Below are 15,743 nucleotides of genomic sequence, written 5' to 3' on the forward strand. Positions count from 1 at the left end.
GTAACTCTGGATAAATTAATTCCCTTCTCTTTTAATCCATGCAGAGAATAGAGATTTTCTAACTGCTTTCTGAGATTTCTGTGAGAATTAGAATTCTAACAAAACTATAGATATTAAGAAAAAGTGCTACGTATGTATTTAGTCAGTTTTCTGTTACTATAATGAAATACTTGAGGCTGGGTACTTTATAAAGAGAAGAGGTTTACTTCTGGAGAGTAAAGGATGTGGCGTTGGCATTAGCTCAGCTCTGATGAAAACCTCATCACACATAAAATCACAGTGATAGGAATGTATGCAAGGGAGAGATCACTTGGTGAGACAGAAAGCCAGAATGTCCAGGAAGATGTCAGGCTTGTTTTTTGTTGTTGTTGTTGTTTTTTGTTTTTAGAGAGAGAGAGAATTTTAGTATTTATTTTTTAGTTTTCGACAGACACAACATCTTTGTTTGTATGTGGTGCTGAGCATTGAACCCGGGCCGCACGCATGCCAGGTGGGCGCGCTACTGCTTGAGCCACATCCCCAGCCTGATGTCATGTTTGTTTTAACAACCCTTTTATGAGAACTAACTCTAGTCCATAAGACTATCACTTTCTCCCTAGGGCACTCCCCCCGTGAATATCCACTAGGCTCTACCTCTTAAAATTGCCGCCACCTCCTAACACGGTCACACTGGGAACCAAGCTTCTAACACATGAACTCTTAGGGAAACACGTTTAAATAGCAGTAAGTTTAAAGCAGTTGCTTGATTGACATATATGTACACAATACACACACAAAAAAAAATTTTTAAATTATATATAGATTTTAAGTTGAGAATAAATAACCACCAATTCTAAATTGACATTCTCCACCTACTGACTGAAAATGTTATCAGCTTTAAAACAGAAGATATAGTATGTGTATAATCGAAACAGCTAATGTGGATATTTATAAAGCAATATCGTTCCATCTAGTCCCAATTAATCTTCATACCCACTTGGCAACTGTAAGTAACAAAATCCTCACCAAGTAGGCTTCAGCACTGAGGATGTGTGTTAGCCCAGATAAGAGGTCTGGAGGTAGGTAACTAACATCAAGTTGTTTACTTCAAAGTTCATTGGTTTCTGTCTTTCCACTTGCCATCCTCTGGTTGTCCCTGTAACCCTGTGTCTAGCATCACTCTGCTTGCCACACTTCTGGCCTTCACACCTAGGTATTGTGATGTCTGATAATGCCTGTTTTTAAGACCAAGAAAATTTCCCCCCAAAGTCCAATAACCCCACAGGCCTTATTGGCCAGATCTCAATCACATGCCACCCCCAAGCCAAATCATCAAGATTATTTGCTGGATTTGCCCCAGAATTAGGTGGGGTTTGGGTGGACACCTAAACACACTCCAGGCTCTGCTAACATAAAAGGAAAAGGCTGTTTACTGGACCGGGCAGCCATTAATACCTGCAACAGGTGTTTCTCTTATCCCTATTTAAAAATGAGGATATGAGAAAATAAATTAAAAAACAAAATGAGGAAGTGGTTTAAAAGATTGAATTACAAAGTCAATGCTTATTTCCATCTTTTAAGTTCTAAATCAAGTGTCTTTCTGCTGCAAAAGTGTTATATTAAATTCACAAACAATATATACACATACATACACATACACACACACACACACACCACACACATAGACCTTACTTTGAATTTCATTTGGTTAGTATATATTTGAGTGCCTATTTGAATCCAGATACTGATGTATTCATGAGCCTTTCTTACTTGCCTCTAGAGTGCTGTAATACTCAATAAAGTGAAATAAAAATGAAATGTATCATCTCTTTCACCAACACATTTAAGAATCTTGCCAAACAAAGCAGAACAACACTAGGTTATGGGTGTAACTCAGTGACAGCGTACTTGCCTAGCATGCATGAGGCCCTGGGTTCAATCCCCAGCACCACAAAAAAAGGAAGGAAGGAAGGAAGGAACTGAGATAATGTTATAGAAGTGTGTTTAAATTTATGTAGCTCATTATCTGACTTTGCTATCGAACAAAAGATTATACCTGTAGACTTTCAGATAGTGAAAAAACCTCTTTGAAATGTGAACTGTTCGTATTGAATGACTTTCTAAAACGGATCACACAATTCCTAGCCTTTTTAGATAGAAGATAGGATATATGATTTACTCTTTTAAAAAACATGGGTCCTGGGTCTCCTTGTGAACAATGATTGTTTTATCTTAAGGAATTCAAAAACGTTCCAGGATGGTGGAGGTATTACAGGACAGCCCTTTCCCTTCTCATTACAGAGCAGAGACTGCCATGATTTTTCCTTTAGTTTCTTATTTTAACCCCGTGTTTGTAACCCCACATTTCTCACCTCAGGCTCTTAGCCCTCTGTTCTTATTGCTATTGGTGTGTCTGTCACACTCATCCCCAGCACAAGTCAATAATCTTCAGCCTTTGGTTTTAGAAAAAGATTGGAAAGCAGATGATCAAGCTTTTTAGAAATGCAGATAAATTAAAAATAAATTTGATGGCTTCCTTATGAAAAATCATATCTTTAATGTGTTATAAGAAATATCTGTTTTTGCCTTAGAAATTCATTTTCTCTAGGGTTGGCAAGGACCTTAGGATTGTACAATCTCACATACCACCTGAAGTATAAATTGCTTCTGGATTCTCTGCTAAATTTTCATTCAACTTCCAAAAAAGGAGAGCTCCTTCCTTCAAGAAATGGGCTCTTCTTTCCTTATTTATTCCCAGCTCTGTTCTATGTGGCTGATATTGCTTGAAAGTAGAACCCTAGTTTAATTTTGTTTATTGAGTAGCTTTTCCAAAGCCTACTTAGCTCCTATGACTTGCCCGAAGTCCTAACAGGAAATACAGTATAACTAATAATAATAGCAAAATTGCTCACACCATGTGCCAGGCTTGAAGTGTTTTCTATGGATTAACACATTTACTCTTTTTTTTCACTTTATTTTTTATTAATTTTTTTATTTATATATGACAGTATATAATATTATAATTCTTTTTTTTAAAAGAGAGAGAGAAGGGGGGAGAGAGAGAGAGAGAATATTTTTTAATATTTATTTTTCAGTTTTCGGTGGACACAACATCTTTATTTTATTTTATGTGGTGCTGAGGATTGAACCCAGCGTGCCCCGTGCATGCCAGGCAAGCGCGTTACCTCTTGAGCCACATCCCTAGCCCTATAATTCTTATTACACATATAGAGCACAATTTTTCATATCTCTGGTTGTATACAAAGTATATTCACACCAATTCATGTGTTTATACATGTACCTTGGATAATTATGTCCATCACATTCCACCATCATTTCTAACCTCATGCCCCCTCTCTTCCCCTCCCACCCCTCTGCCCTATTTAGAGTTCGTCTATCCCTCCCATGCTCCCCCTTCCTATTCCACTATGAGTAAGCCTCCTTATATCAGAGAAAACATTTGGCGTTTGTTTTTTTTTGGGATTGGCTAACTTCACTTTAGCATTATGTTCTCCAACTCCACCCATTTACCTGCAAATGCCATGATTTTTTTCTCTTTTATTGCCGAGTAAAATTCCATTGTGTATATATGCCACATTTTTTAATCCATTCATCTATTGAAGGGCATCTAGGTTGGCTCCACAGTTTAGCTCTTGTGAATTGTGCTGCTATAAACATTGATGTGGCTGTGTCCCTGTAGTATGCTTTTTGTGCTGCTACAACAAAATACCACAGACTGGGTAATTTGCATATAATAGTTGACCAGGCTTATGGTAGTGGAGGCTGGCAAGTCCAGGTGCTCCGCACCAGTATTGGCCAAGGCTTCTGTGCTGTGTCATAACATGATCGGGGGGCAAGTAGGCAAGACAGAAGGAGGGTCCAAGCTTCAGATAAATGCACTCTCAAGATGTCCAACCCACTCCCGTAATGATGGCATTAATCCATGAATGAGGGCTGAGCCCTCCTGACCTAAGTATCCTTTAAAGACCTTACCTCCTTTTTTTTTGTACCAGAGATTGGATTGAACCCAGGGACACTCAACCACTGAGCCACATACCCAGACCTTTATATTTTTTCTTTCTTTCTTTCTTTCTTTTTTTTTTTTTTCAAACATTTTCTCAGTTGTTGACAGACCTTTACTTTACTCATTTTTATGTGGTGCTGAGACTCAACTCTTAACTGTCAGCCAAAATAAGTGGAGCATCAAATGTGCCTCACACATGTCGGGCAAGCACGCTTCCACTCAGCCCCAGCCCCTGCCCCTTGTATTTTTTATTTTGAGACAGGGTTTCACTAAGTTGCTGAGACTGGCTTTGAACTTGGAGTACTCCTGCTTCGGCCTCCTGAGCCACTGGGATTACAGGTGTGCCCTACCATGCCTGGCAAGGCCCTGCCTCTTAATACTCCACAGTGGCAACTAAATTTCAACATGGGTTTTGGAGGCGACATTCAGACCATAGTACTCTTTGCTACAACCTTATGATAGAGCTTTTATCATTGTTTTTCCCAGTTGCAGAAACTTGGATCATAGAGGTACATGTCCTTCAGCTAGTGACAGATGGTGGAGCCAAGATGTGAACCTCAGTGGTGTAGTTTCAGAGCCAGGCTGTCAAACCCTATGCTCCACTGCTTTTCTGTCATTTAGAGCATTAAGAACACATGATTTGGAAATGGAGAGATCAGGTTTAGTCCCACCTGTTGTTAGCTTTTGTTATCACTGTTACCCAGAATACTAATGAGTTAGGTAAAAGTACTGCATTTGTGTGGGCCCCAAAATCTTTGTTTTGAGGATGTTTAATATTATGTGTCAAGTTTTTGGAATTAGATTTAGTAGTTCTAATAGTTCCAAGTCATATTTTCTAATATTGTTAGTTATTTTTAAACACATGATAAAAGTATAAAATATATAATTCTGAGTCTTATTCAGCACAAAGTATATCAAATAGAAAGGAGTTTGTGTTCCATCTTTAAGCTGAAGTACTTTTATTTCAACTCCTTGGAAGTCTTGTACAAGCATAATTAAACAGATAATCATATAGCAATTTGGGTTAGACCAAGTGTGTATTTTTCTGCTCTTATGATTTCTCTAAAATTTGAGACCTAGAAACTTTGGCACATTGATTTTTAAGCTCTGGAGCCCTCTTTGTGATTCATTGTTGGTCAGATCATCTCCATAAGGAGAGTAAACAGACTGGCTTGCTTTCCTAACCAGACCTCCTCAGAGAGTAAACCATTTCATTGACTGTATTTGCTCTGACATCATGTTTTCTTTCATATTTCAACTAGTGAGACGTGTCCCTGGAGCTTCTGAGTATCCTGTCAAAGACCTGAGTACTCCTCCAAATTCTTCAGGAAGTGGAGGAAATGCTGGGCCTGCAACCAGCCCTGCCAGAAGCAGTGATATGTTATACCTCATTGTTGGCTGTGTGCTTGGTGTCATGGTCCTCATTCTTATGGTTTTCATTGCAATGTGCCTATGGAAGAGTCGCCAACAGAATGCCATACAGAGTAAGTCATTTATAAGTATTTTCTTCTGTTTTTCTAAAGATGGGTAGAAAAAATATTATCAGAGTAAATATTGATTCCTACCACTTTTGTGTGTTGGTATGGTATGAAACCTGTTAGAGCCTCTTCATTTGGAAGAGGTAACTTATCTTAGCTGTCAGCTAAAATAAGTGGAGCATCAAATTAAATTGCCCAGTAGAAATAAACATCAAGGACCAAACTAAGCAGGTCTCTAAGTAAATAGCTGACTTGGTACTGGAAACTCTGGCTTTGTTGGACCACCAAAGAGGATGAGTACTGTAGGCTTGTGCTCTGGAATTTGTGTCGGAAGACCTTCATGGTGGTGTGGATCAGGTCAGTAGGATAGAAATGGCCTGATGGGGAAAGCAAGGTAGTAGAGACTTTTCTAAATTACCATTACTGAATGATGCTTACCAGGGGAGATAACATGGTCCTGTCTGTGCCTGATATACCCAAATTGTCTGGCATCCTCCCCCCAGGAGTGTGTCTGGTAATAGCTGTGCTTGCAGATTGAGCAGTGGTACTGTTCTCATTAATAACCTATTTTCCTATCTACCAGAAAAAACAGGATAATCAAGCCAAGAGGAAATTTTCAGACTTTGATGGGAGGAAGATTTTTGTTTTCCCCTTTGGCTTTAGAATAAGGAATGAAAGAAAAGTCAGAAGGCAGTAACAGTGGTAGGCACTTCTATTGGCCCTTACCCAAGTTGCTCATATAGACACCTTTTAGTTACTAGCTCAAGAAAAAGAAAAGATCTCTTTTAATTGAATGGTGCCTTCCCAGAGGTAGGCAGGGGGAGAGGTGGCAGTGTCAGCATGAAAGGATTGTGATCATTTAGTCTTTTTTCTAAATGACTTTAATGCCATTACATTTAATTGTGTATATGTTCAATCATTAAGAGAAAAGCAATTAACTTGGTTTTCTGAACAAGATTAATCTGATTAAACTCATTTTCTTTTGTGACCTTACACTAAAAATGGTAGATTATCATGACAGTTGTTCAGTTATCTCATTCCACCAGAAGATACTCATTGACTGTCTTCTATGTGCCAAGAGCTATGCTGGACAGTGGAGTTATAAATAACATAAACATGGTCTTTGCCCTCTCAAAGGTCATGGGCTAGTGGAGAAGATGTTCAGTAGGTGTACTGACAATACACACCTGTGCAAGAAAGCACAGGAATAGGAGAAGCTGTGGAGAGGAGTGCCAGTCTCCACATCTCTAATACCTTTGACAAATTTGTCAAAACCCTGACAGCAAACACTGTACAGTTCAGATACTTTACTGTCTAAGGAATATTTACTTTTTCTAAACTTACTGATAGGCGTGCCTCTATAAATCAGAATTTTTAAAAATACTGTTAATCTAAGGAAGTCAAATAGCCTTCTGCCTTTGGTACCCCACAACTTCCAAATGGCTTACAATGACCCAGAAGTTATATGAACAGTTGGTGAATGCATACACACCACCACCCTTTTTCTTCAAAGTGCTGTTTATTGCTACTTGAAATGTCCTATCTAAAATTAGTCTTTGCTAAGGTAGTTGTTGCTGTTTTACACAATCATTTTCAGCTCTTTGAAGTATCTGAGAATTTAAGCACTTTTGCTTAGTGTTGTCAATATTTTGATAGTTTCAGCTCATTCTCTTGTGAGTGATTTCTTTCTGGTTAATTTATCTTCCCATTAACAGAGTCATGATTAACTCAAAGCTCCTAGCTACTTCCACACTGTAAAGAAAAATAACAGTGGTAACTTTAAATAGGCTTTATAGGAACATTTTTAGAATGTTTTACTTTATAGTCATTTTGTAGTTTCTTAGGGGTTTCACTAATAAAACTTCCTAAGTAATATTGTTCTTTTTAGTATCTGATTCTTTTTTTGTTGTGTTCTTTTTTGACAGAATACGACCCACCAGGATATCTCTACCAAGGGTCAGATATTAATGGGCAGATGGTGGAATTTACCACTGTCTCTGGAGCAAACCGAATAAATGGAAATGTCCATGGTGGCTTCCTGAGCAATGGCAGCCTCAGCAATGGCTGCTCTCACCTCCACCATAAGGTTCCTAACGGAGTCAATGGAATTGTGAATGGGAGCCTAAATGGGGGAATTTACTCTGGGCACACAAACTCTCTAACCAGGACACGGGTGGAGTTTGAACATCCTCGTCATCTACTGAATGTAAGAGACTTAATTATAAATAATAGCCTCTCTGTGCCTCAGGGTATCAAAGTACAAGAATGGGTGCTTGGCTTTTTTCGATTTAAGGAACCTCATAGGGTCACATGAATGGAAATAGTATATTTCACTAGCAGGCCCTTGATCCAGAGTAATCTTTGTCAGTTTTCTACCATCAGGTGATATATTTGTCAGTTGGTTTCTGTTTTTAAATTGTTTAATTCTCCAAGTTCAATACCAGTAAGGAATAGATAGGAAGTTGTTCTTGAGATGAAACGGAAATACCACTGGGCATAGACCAAACCAGATACTTTATATTTGATTTATTTAAAGCAGCCTGAAAACTCAAATACTGAGAGCTCTGGCAGATGGGGAAACTTCAACAAGTTGGGAATGAGATGGTTGCGGAGGAGATAGTAGCAAACTAGAGTACACACTGAGTTAAAGAAGCAACTTCAGTTGAGTGCCTGTTGTCACATAGGGCAGAGGACCCAGTTTGTTAGTTTTTCTGTTTCTTTGAAACATCTATAAATCTAGTTGAAATGATGAGATGTGTATATGTTGGAAACTAATTCCGATTTTTCTTCTTTTTTCTTTGTGGTGCTAGGGATTGAACTCAGGGCCTTGAGCATGCTAGGCAAGCACTCTACCCTAGCCCTAGCTTTTGTAAAGCATTGTGCAGACCATGCAAAACATGTCTCCAGGCCACGAGATTGTGACTTCTGACCTATCATGAGTTTCTTTTGTTTCACTTAGTGTGTTTTGTTGTTCCAACGTGTAAGCTTTGGAATTTTAGAATATTAGTATCCTTTAGTCACAAGGAAGCTTAAAATTCCCTTATTTCAGAGATTGCCTGACATAGCTTAATTTTTGAAATAGGAATAGAATAAGTAGCATATTTTAGATTTATGCCTCTAAAGGGGATTCTCTGTACTAGAGAGATATTCTTTATTTCTTTGTCTAGATAGGCATCCACATTATTTTAATCAAACAGATAACTTATTTAGTTGATCAAATTAAGTGTTCATTTTATTTTTTTTCATTGTTCTGATTAAAGATAAGTTTGCCATAATCCATGATGGACTATAATTTGAACAAATTTGGAGTTTTTTGTTTTTAATGAATTTATTAAGATATTACCTTTGCAGAACAAATCTATAATATATATGTGTCTTAAAGCTAGAAACCTGTGGCTTTTATGTTACCCCACTTTTGCATGTTGTAGAAAAAAATATCCTATTTACTTTAGTGCATCTCATTACTAAAGAGAATAATGATTTCATTATTTTCTGGGGAAAGATATGGCTTATATTCAGACTAGCTAAACTTTTTTTGTCACCATTCCTAGTCTAAACTACTAACATTGTCCAAGAAATCTGGAGGAGAGAGCATTGCAGTTTGAATAACACATGCTGTTTCTATGAGAAGGAAAAATAAGGCTGATATTTGTTTTAGTGTTTGAACAGGGGGCTTTGGATTTTCTGAACAATGACTTGCTATTTAAATAATAGCTGCCCCATTAGGTTACAATTTTAGAAGTTATCAACTATAATTTTAACCCATTAGTTGTCTTATTCTTCTGGGCAGGAAGAAATAGGGACTTTTTTTTAAATGCCAGGCATCATAAAAATCATTGAATTAACTTTACCATGTTTAGTGATTTGGATAAATGTATTATCCTGAAGGTTATAAACTTCATTTTCTGAACCTTTTGAGTTTGCCCTCAGACTGAAGATAGTGCAGGAATATTCTTTCCCTCAGTATTTTCTTAGTAATTCCTGTTGCTTGTTGGATCAGGATTGCTGAAAGAAATTTTCAGTCTTTTGGTTTGCTTAGATTCTGGCTGTTGTTATGAGACGAATGGAAATGGAAAGTATTCTAGGAAAAACAATTGCCTGAACTTTTCCTAACCTTGAAGGCCTGTGTTGGGTTTGGGTGCAGTGTGACAGCCTCTCCCACCCTTATCAATTTCAGTTCTGCTGTTTTTCATCAGAAAGTAGAATTCTGACTCTGACTCTGACTCTTAAGAGGCCAGTTTGAGTTTTCAGACTTCACGTTTGCCATTGTGCATGTCAAGTGAACATTGTACAATGAGGTATGTGTTAATCTGGGCATTTTTCTTAATTGCTGGGCAGTTTCCGCCAAAAGCAACATCAAAATATTAATACTCCCCTCCAGGTCATTGCTGGCTGAGAATCTACTCCATCTGGAAAAATATGACATGTTTTAAAACAGTATAGTCAAGTGAACAGGCCTAATAGAAATAATTACAGGAAAATGAAGATGGGTTGTCTTGTGACATCATTCAAACACACTTTGCACCCTGTTTCTTCAACTGGCATCTCATATAATTTTTCCATGACTGCTAGAAAAGGAAAAATGAATAAGAGGTTATGATGTGTAGTGTATTTTGGGCCCATTAGATTTGAGACACTAAAAGGAAGTGACTAACTTTCTCCCTTCACTTATTTGCCTTTTTCCAGTACAGAAATATATGGAAAAACACAGCAGTTAAGTTTTTGGAGTCCAGTTTAATATTGTGCAGATCTCATTTGAGAATAATAAATAACAAGCATAACATCATTTAGCAAGCACATTAAAAATATCATGTATCCATTTATGATTGACATGGCTTTTGTATTTGTGAGTATTTGGCTACTAGTCTATGGCACCTTCAGCATTTTCTTCTTTTCTTTTTCCTTGAACTTCCTTCCTGATAAGGGTGGTGGAATGTACACAGCAGTCCCCCAGGTTGACCCTCTGGAGTGCATTAACTGTCGGAATTGTCGAAACAACAATAGGTATGTTAATATGTATTTGCACAAATTGTTGTAAGTAAGGGATATGTGTTCTTTATTTTTTTCCTTCAGCAAAGGAAATTCTTGAAATTTAACATAAGGTGGAAAACTCAGAATTTGCCATCTCAAGTTTAAGGCTGCTATTAAGTTTTTGCACTGCTTTATAATTTTTAATCTTTCTGTGCCTCAGTTTCTTTAGACATATATTAATAATATTAAAGCCTTTGTTTCTAGTGGTAATATTATTAAAATGTTTGATGTTTTTGAAAAATTTTAATTGGAGTCATTCTCTGTATTTAGTGTTTATTGTTTCTTTTTTTTATTGGTTGTTCAAAACATTACAAAGCTCTTGACATATCATATTTCACACTTTGATTCAAGTGGGTTATGAACTCCCGATTTTTACCCCATATACAGATTGCAGAATCACATCGGTTACACATCCACTTTTTTACATAATGCCATATTAGTAACTGTTGTATTCTGCTACCTTTCCTATCCTCTACTATCCCCCCTCCCCTCCCCTCCCATCTTCTCTCTCTACCCCATCTGCTGTAATATAATTCTCTCCCTTGTTTTTTTTCCCTTTCCCCTCACAACCTCTTATATGTAATTTTGTATAACAATGAGGGTCTCCTTCCATTTCTATGCAATTTCCCTTTTCTCTCCCTTTTCCTCCCACCTCATGTCTCTGTTCAACGATAATCTTTTCCTCCTGCTCTTCCTTCCTGCTCTGTTCTTAGTTGCCCTCCTTATATCAAAGAAGACATTTGGCATTTGTTCTTTAGGGATTGGCTAGCTTCACTTAGCATAATCTGCTCTAATGCCATCCATTTCCCTGCAAATTCCATGGTTTTGTCATTTTTTAGTGCTGCGTAATACTCCATTGTATATAAATGCCACATTTTTTTTAATCCATTCATCTATTGAAGGGCATTTGGGTTGGTTCCACAGTCTAGCTATTGTGAATTGTGCTGCTATGAACATCAATGTGGCAGTATCCCTGTAGTACGCTCTTTTAAGGTCTTCAGGGAATAGTCTGAGAAGGGCAATAGCTGGGTCAAATGGTGGTTCCATTCCCAGCTTTCCCAGGAATCTCCATACTGCTTTCCAAATTGGCCGCACCAATTTGCAGTCCCGCCAGCAATGTACAAGAGTACCCCTTTCCCCACATCCTCGCCAGCACTTGTTGTTGTTTGACTTCATAATGGCTGCCAATCTTACTGGAGTGAGATGGTATCTTAGGGTGGTTTTGATTTGCATTTCTCTGACTGCTAGAGATGGTGAGCATTTTTTCATGTACTTGTTGATTGATTGTATGTCCTCCTCTGAGAAGTGTCTGTTCAGGTCTTTGGCCCATTTGTTGACTGGATTATTTGTTATCTTATTGTTTAATTTTTTGAGTTCTTTGTATACTCTGGATATTAGGGCTCTATCTGAAGTGTGAGGAGTAAAAATTTGTTCCCATTTACCTCTCTTATTGTTTCTCTTGCTGAGAAAAAACTTTTTAGTTTGAGTAAGTCCCATTTGTTGATTCTAATTATTAACTCTTGTGCTATGGGCGTCCTGTTAAAGAATTTGGAGCCCGACCCCACAATATGTAGATCGGAGCCAACTTTTTCTTCTATCAGGCGCAGAGTCTCTGATTTGATATCAAGCTCTTTGATCCATTTTGAGTTAACTTTTGTGCATGGCGAGAGAAAGGGATTCAGTTTCATTTTGTTGTATATGGATTTCCAGTTTTCCCAGCACCATTTGTTGAAGATGCTATCCTTCCTCCATTGCATGCTTTTAGCCCCTTTATCAAATATAAGAAAGTTGTAGTTTTGTGGATTGGTCTCTGTGTCCTCTATTCTGTACCATTGGTCCACCCGCCTGTTTTGGTACCAGTACCATGCTGTTTTTGTTACTATTGCTCTGTAATATAGTTTGAAATCTGGTATCGCTATACCGCCTGATTCACACTTCCTGCTTAGAATTGTTTTTGCTATTCTGGGTATTTTGTTTTTCCATATGAATTTCATGATTGCTTTATCTATTTCTACAAGAAATGCCGTTGGGATTTTGATTGGCATTGCATTAAACCTATAGAGAACTTTGGGTAATATCACCATTTTGATGATGTTAGTTCTTCGTATCCATGGACAGGGTATATTTTTCCGTCTTCTAAGGTCTTCTTCTATTTCTCTCTTTAGGGTTCTGTAGTTTTCATTATATAAATCTTTCACCTCTTTTGTTAGGTTGATTCCCAAGTTTTTTTTTGTTTGTTTGTTTGTTTTTTTTGAGGATATTGTGAATGGGGTGGTTGTCCTCATTTCCCTTTCAGAAGATTTGTCACTGATATACTGTTTATTGTTTCTTATCTTGTTACTTTCCACTCTGTAGTACGGGATATTATGAGGGTAAATGAGAGCATGTTTGAATGTAATAGAGGGAAAAAAACACCTTATATATAGTAATTTTTTCCATAGTAATATTACTAAAAAATTTCCTACTGAATGATTCAACATTTTTTAAAATCCTCAAATCTTTATATAATTAAATAGCAAAATCTTGTTTTTGTTTTAATTTTTCATTTAAAAAGTGATATATATTCATAATATTTCAAACTAGATAAAATTGCACAGAGTAAAATGTGTATTTAAATTTTGACAAGTAGACTATCAGAAAGAGTTCATGCTACTTCTCCATATGTTAATTCCAAAGGAACATCAAAGTTCTTGTATTAACATTACATTAGAAATTTTAGTCCTTCTGTTTACATAATGATGGTTTGGGGTTATATGGCCTCTAAAGTCCTTCTTGCTTTTAAAGTTCTGCATTTAAAAATTGTATTTAGTACATAAAATAACAAATATGATTTGGAGTTTGGATATTCCATTATCTAAAAAGTATTTGATGTGCATTTTTTTTTTTTTTTTTTTTTTTACGTGTATGAAAAGGTTGAGTTCTCACTAGAAGGTGTTGAAACTAGAACTTGAATGATCTGGTCAACCATAGAATTAGAAGTACATTGTTTTAGCCTGTGTTTTGAGAGTCACAGAACAAAAGCAGTAAATCTTGGGGACTTTTTGTTATCATTTATTTAACTCATCGTAGTGTTTCTCTATTAGTAAGAGCCATCTGCCTATTTTATATACCAAGAGTTACATGTTACGTATTTAAATTCTTTATCACCCTCATTTTGAAAATGTTCATGCACTGAAGCTGTATTATTCTGAGCTTGTCAGAGTCTTTACCACAATTTGTTAGGAAAACATGCTAACAAACTGGCGAAGCTGGTTTATACACCAGATGGTAAGTAGTCAAATGGATTCATCATAACAAATGGTTTTGTGAAAATATATACTGTGTTGTCCTTTGTAGTTCTTGTGGCCATCATCAGATCTTGACTCTCCCTACACATTAGAATAGCTAACAGGAGGACCTTTGGTCTAAGAATGAGTGGACCGGGTTTTACTCTTACTTAAACTTGTGATCTTGGGGAAAGTTATGTCTCTGGGGCTGTTTTCTTATTAAGAAAACAAAAGCTTGTCCTGAGTAATAAAAGATTGTCCCCAATATGATCTAATTGTAGACTTTGGTAAAACCATATCTTTATGATGAGGTATCATCTTAGCACCAAAAACACTCCATTTCCCATGTCCTTAAAAGGATTTAAGTGACCTCTGCCATCTTGAATTCATGATCATTTGTATATGGAGAGAGAGAGTGAGTGTGTATGTGTGTGTGTGTGTGTGTGTGTGTGTGTAGTATCTGAAAGATTTTATTATGCATGGGTATTTCCTTTAAGACAATGAGGAATTGTATTTCTAGTAATTTTCAAGTTAATGACTTCCTGCATTTCATGTTTGTGAATTTTACTACTGTCTGGGAACTTATTCTCTTCAGCTTGGAAAAACCAGCTTCTGTTTCTCTGTGGTTTAAATATTCTTCTTGCACAAGCACCTGTAGTTGAAGGCAAGTCTTTATTTGTCTGTGTTGCCTCCAAGGCTAGCCAAATGTCTTCCCTGACTCTCAGGAGCCACTGTATGATTTTGACACTTAATAATTGGACAGTTGATAAATATCAATAAGAAACTAACTTTAGGGGGGATGTGGCTCCGTGGCAAAGTGTCTATCTTGCATTTGCAAAGCCCTGGGTTCAACCCCCACTTCCAAAAAGAAAAGAAACTAACTTTAACTGTGGAAATTGAAATAATTACATTTCATGCTTTTAACTTTTACAACTTTGAAGTTGAAAACAGGTATCACCTCTCAAGATCCAACAAAATGGCAAAATTTGTAATAAATTTTGAAGGTAGAGAAGTGTATGATATATGATTTGCATCTAAAATGTGCAAAATTGTACTTAATATACCTTTTTTAGAATATCAATGTTATTAACTAATAAGTTTGCATTTCATAATGCAGACTGAAATAGTGTGTACGTAAGAAGAGGCATTATTTCAGTAAGAATACATGGCACTGTAGAATTTTTGGCTACTTAGTCAAGAAAATACTGAGCACTAGCCAGGCACTGGACTAGGTTTTGAACTGTTCCTATGTAGAAGGAATTTGCAGAGTAGCCATGGAAGTGGGAAGGATACTGCTTACCTAAGAATAAATAGATTACATGCTGTACATTAGAACCACTTGAAGCACTGCTAAGTATACAAATTGCTAGGCTCTACTTCTAGAGTTTCTGGTTCAGCAAACCTTAGGTAGGGCCTGAGAATTTGTATTTTTAGTGAGTTTCCAAGGAATACTGATGCTGGTATATAGTAATTTTTTCCTGGCACCATGCTTTGAGAGCCACTAGAATAGTGTTACTGGCTGATGAAATGCAAGTAGAAAGTAAGTGGCAGGATATAAAACAGGAAAATTGGACTGAGTTTATATCACAGGTGATCCTGAAAGTCAGGGTTTTGTAGTCTAAACATTTATTGAGTGCCTATCATGAACTTGGTACTACTACCTTCGGAGACCCACAGTCTGATAGTAGTGATTCTCAGACAGAGCTAGGAATATAGTAAATAGTAGAGTTTGAAAAAAAAAAAGGTTGAATTTTATATTTATGGAATAGAAAAAAATTCTTTTTTTTTTTTTTGTAAATTAAAAAGTACAAAAGGGTATGAGACTTTCACATTAACTGAAAGGAGATATGGGATAAATGTTGAGAAACACTGAGCTAGTAGCGTCCTAATTCATGTGAAACTTTCTGAGAAAAGGTATAATCTGTTGAGAGTGTTTAGGCCTGATGATTGGTGATAGGGCACAGG

At 36.9% G+C, this 15,743-nt stretch overlaps 1 protein-coding gene across 9 annotated transcripts in view; it reads left to right on the top strand.

The window, feature by feature from the left end:
• Positions 1-15,743, top strand: part of Cdon (cell adhesion associated, oncogene regulated) — a 96,139-nt gene that overhangs the window by 67,373 nt on the left and 13,023 nt on the right. For all 9 annotated transcript variants that reach the window (XR_006849373.2, XR_006849371.2, XR_009225753.1 and 6 more), the window contains exons 16-18: positions 5,266-5,487; positions 7,407-7,687; positions 10,406-10,485. Coding sequence is in view for 4 of the 9 variants with exons in the window: in XM_046432755.2 (XP_046288711.1) it covers positions 5,266-5,487; positions 7,407-7,687; positions 10,406-10,485 (583 nt within the window). In the remaining 5 variants the exon portion in view is untranslated. The remainder of the gene's footprint in view (positions 1-5,265; positions 5,488-7,406; positions 7,688-10,405; positions 10,486-15,743) is intronic.

Source organism: Marmota monax, unplaced genomic scaffold, assembly GCF_021218885.2.
Source record: "Marmota monax isolate L192 unplaced genomic scaffold, Marmota_monax_Labrador192_F-V1.1 WCK01_AAM20220418_F8-fsc00062, whole genome shotgun sequence".
NCBI classification, from domain to species: domain Eukaryota; kingdom Metazoa; phylum Chordata; class Mammalia; order Rodentia; family Sciuridae; genus Marmota; species Marmota monax.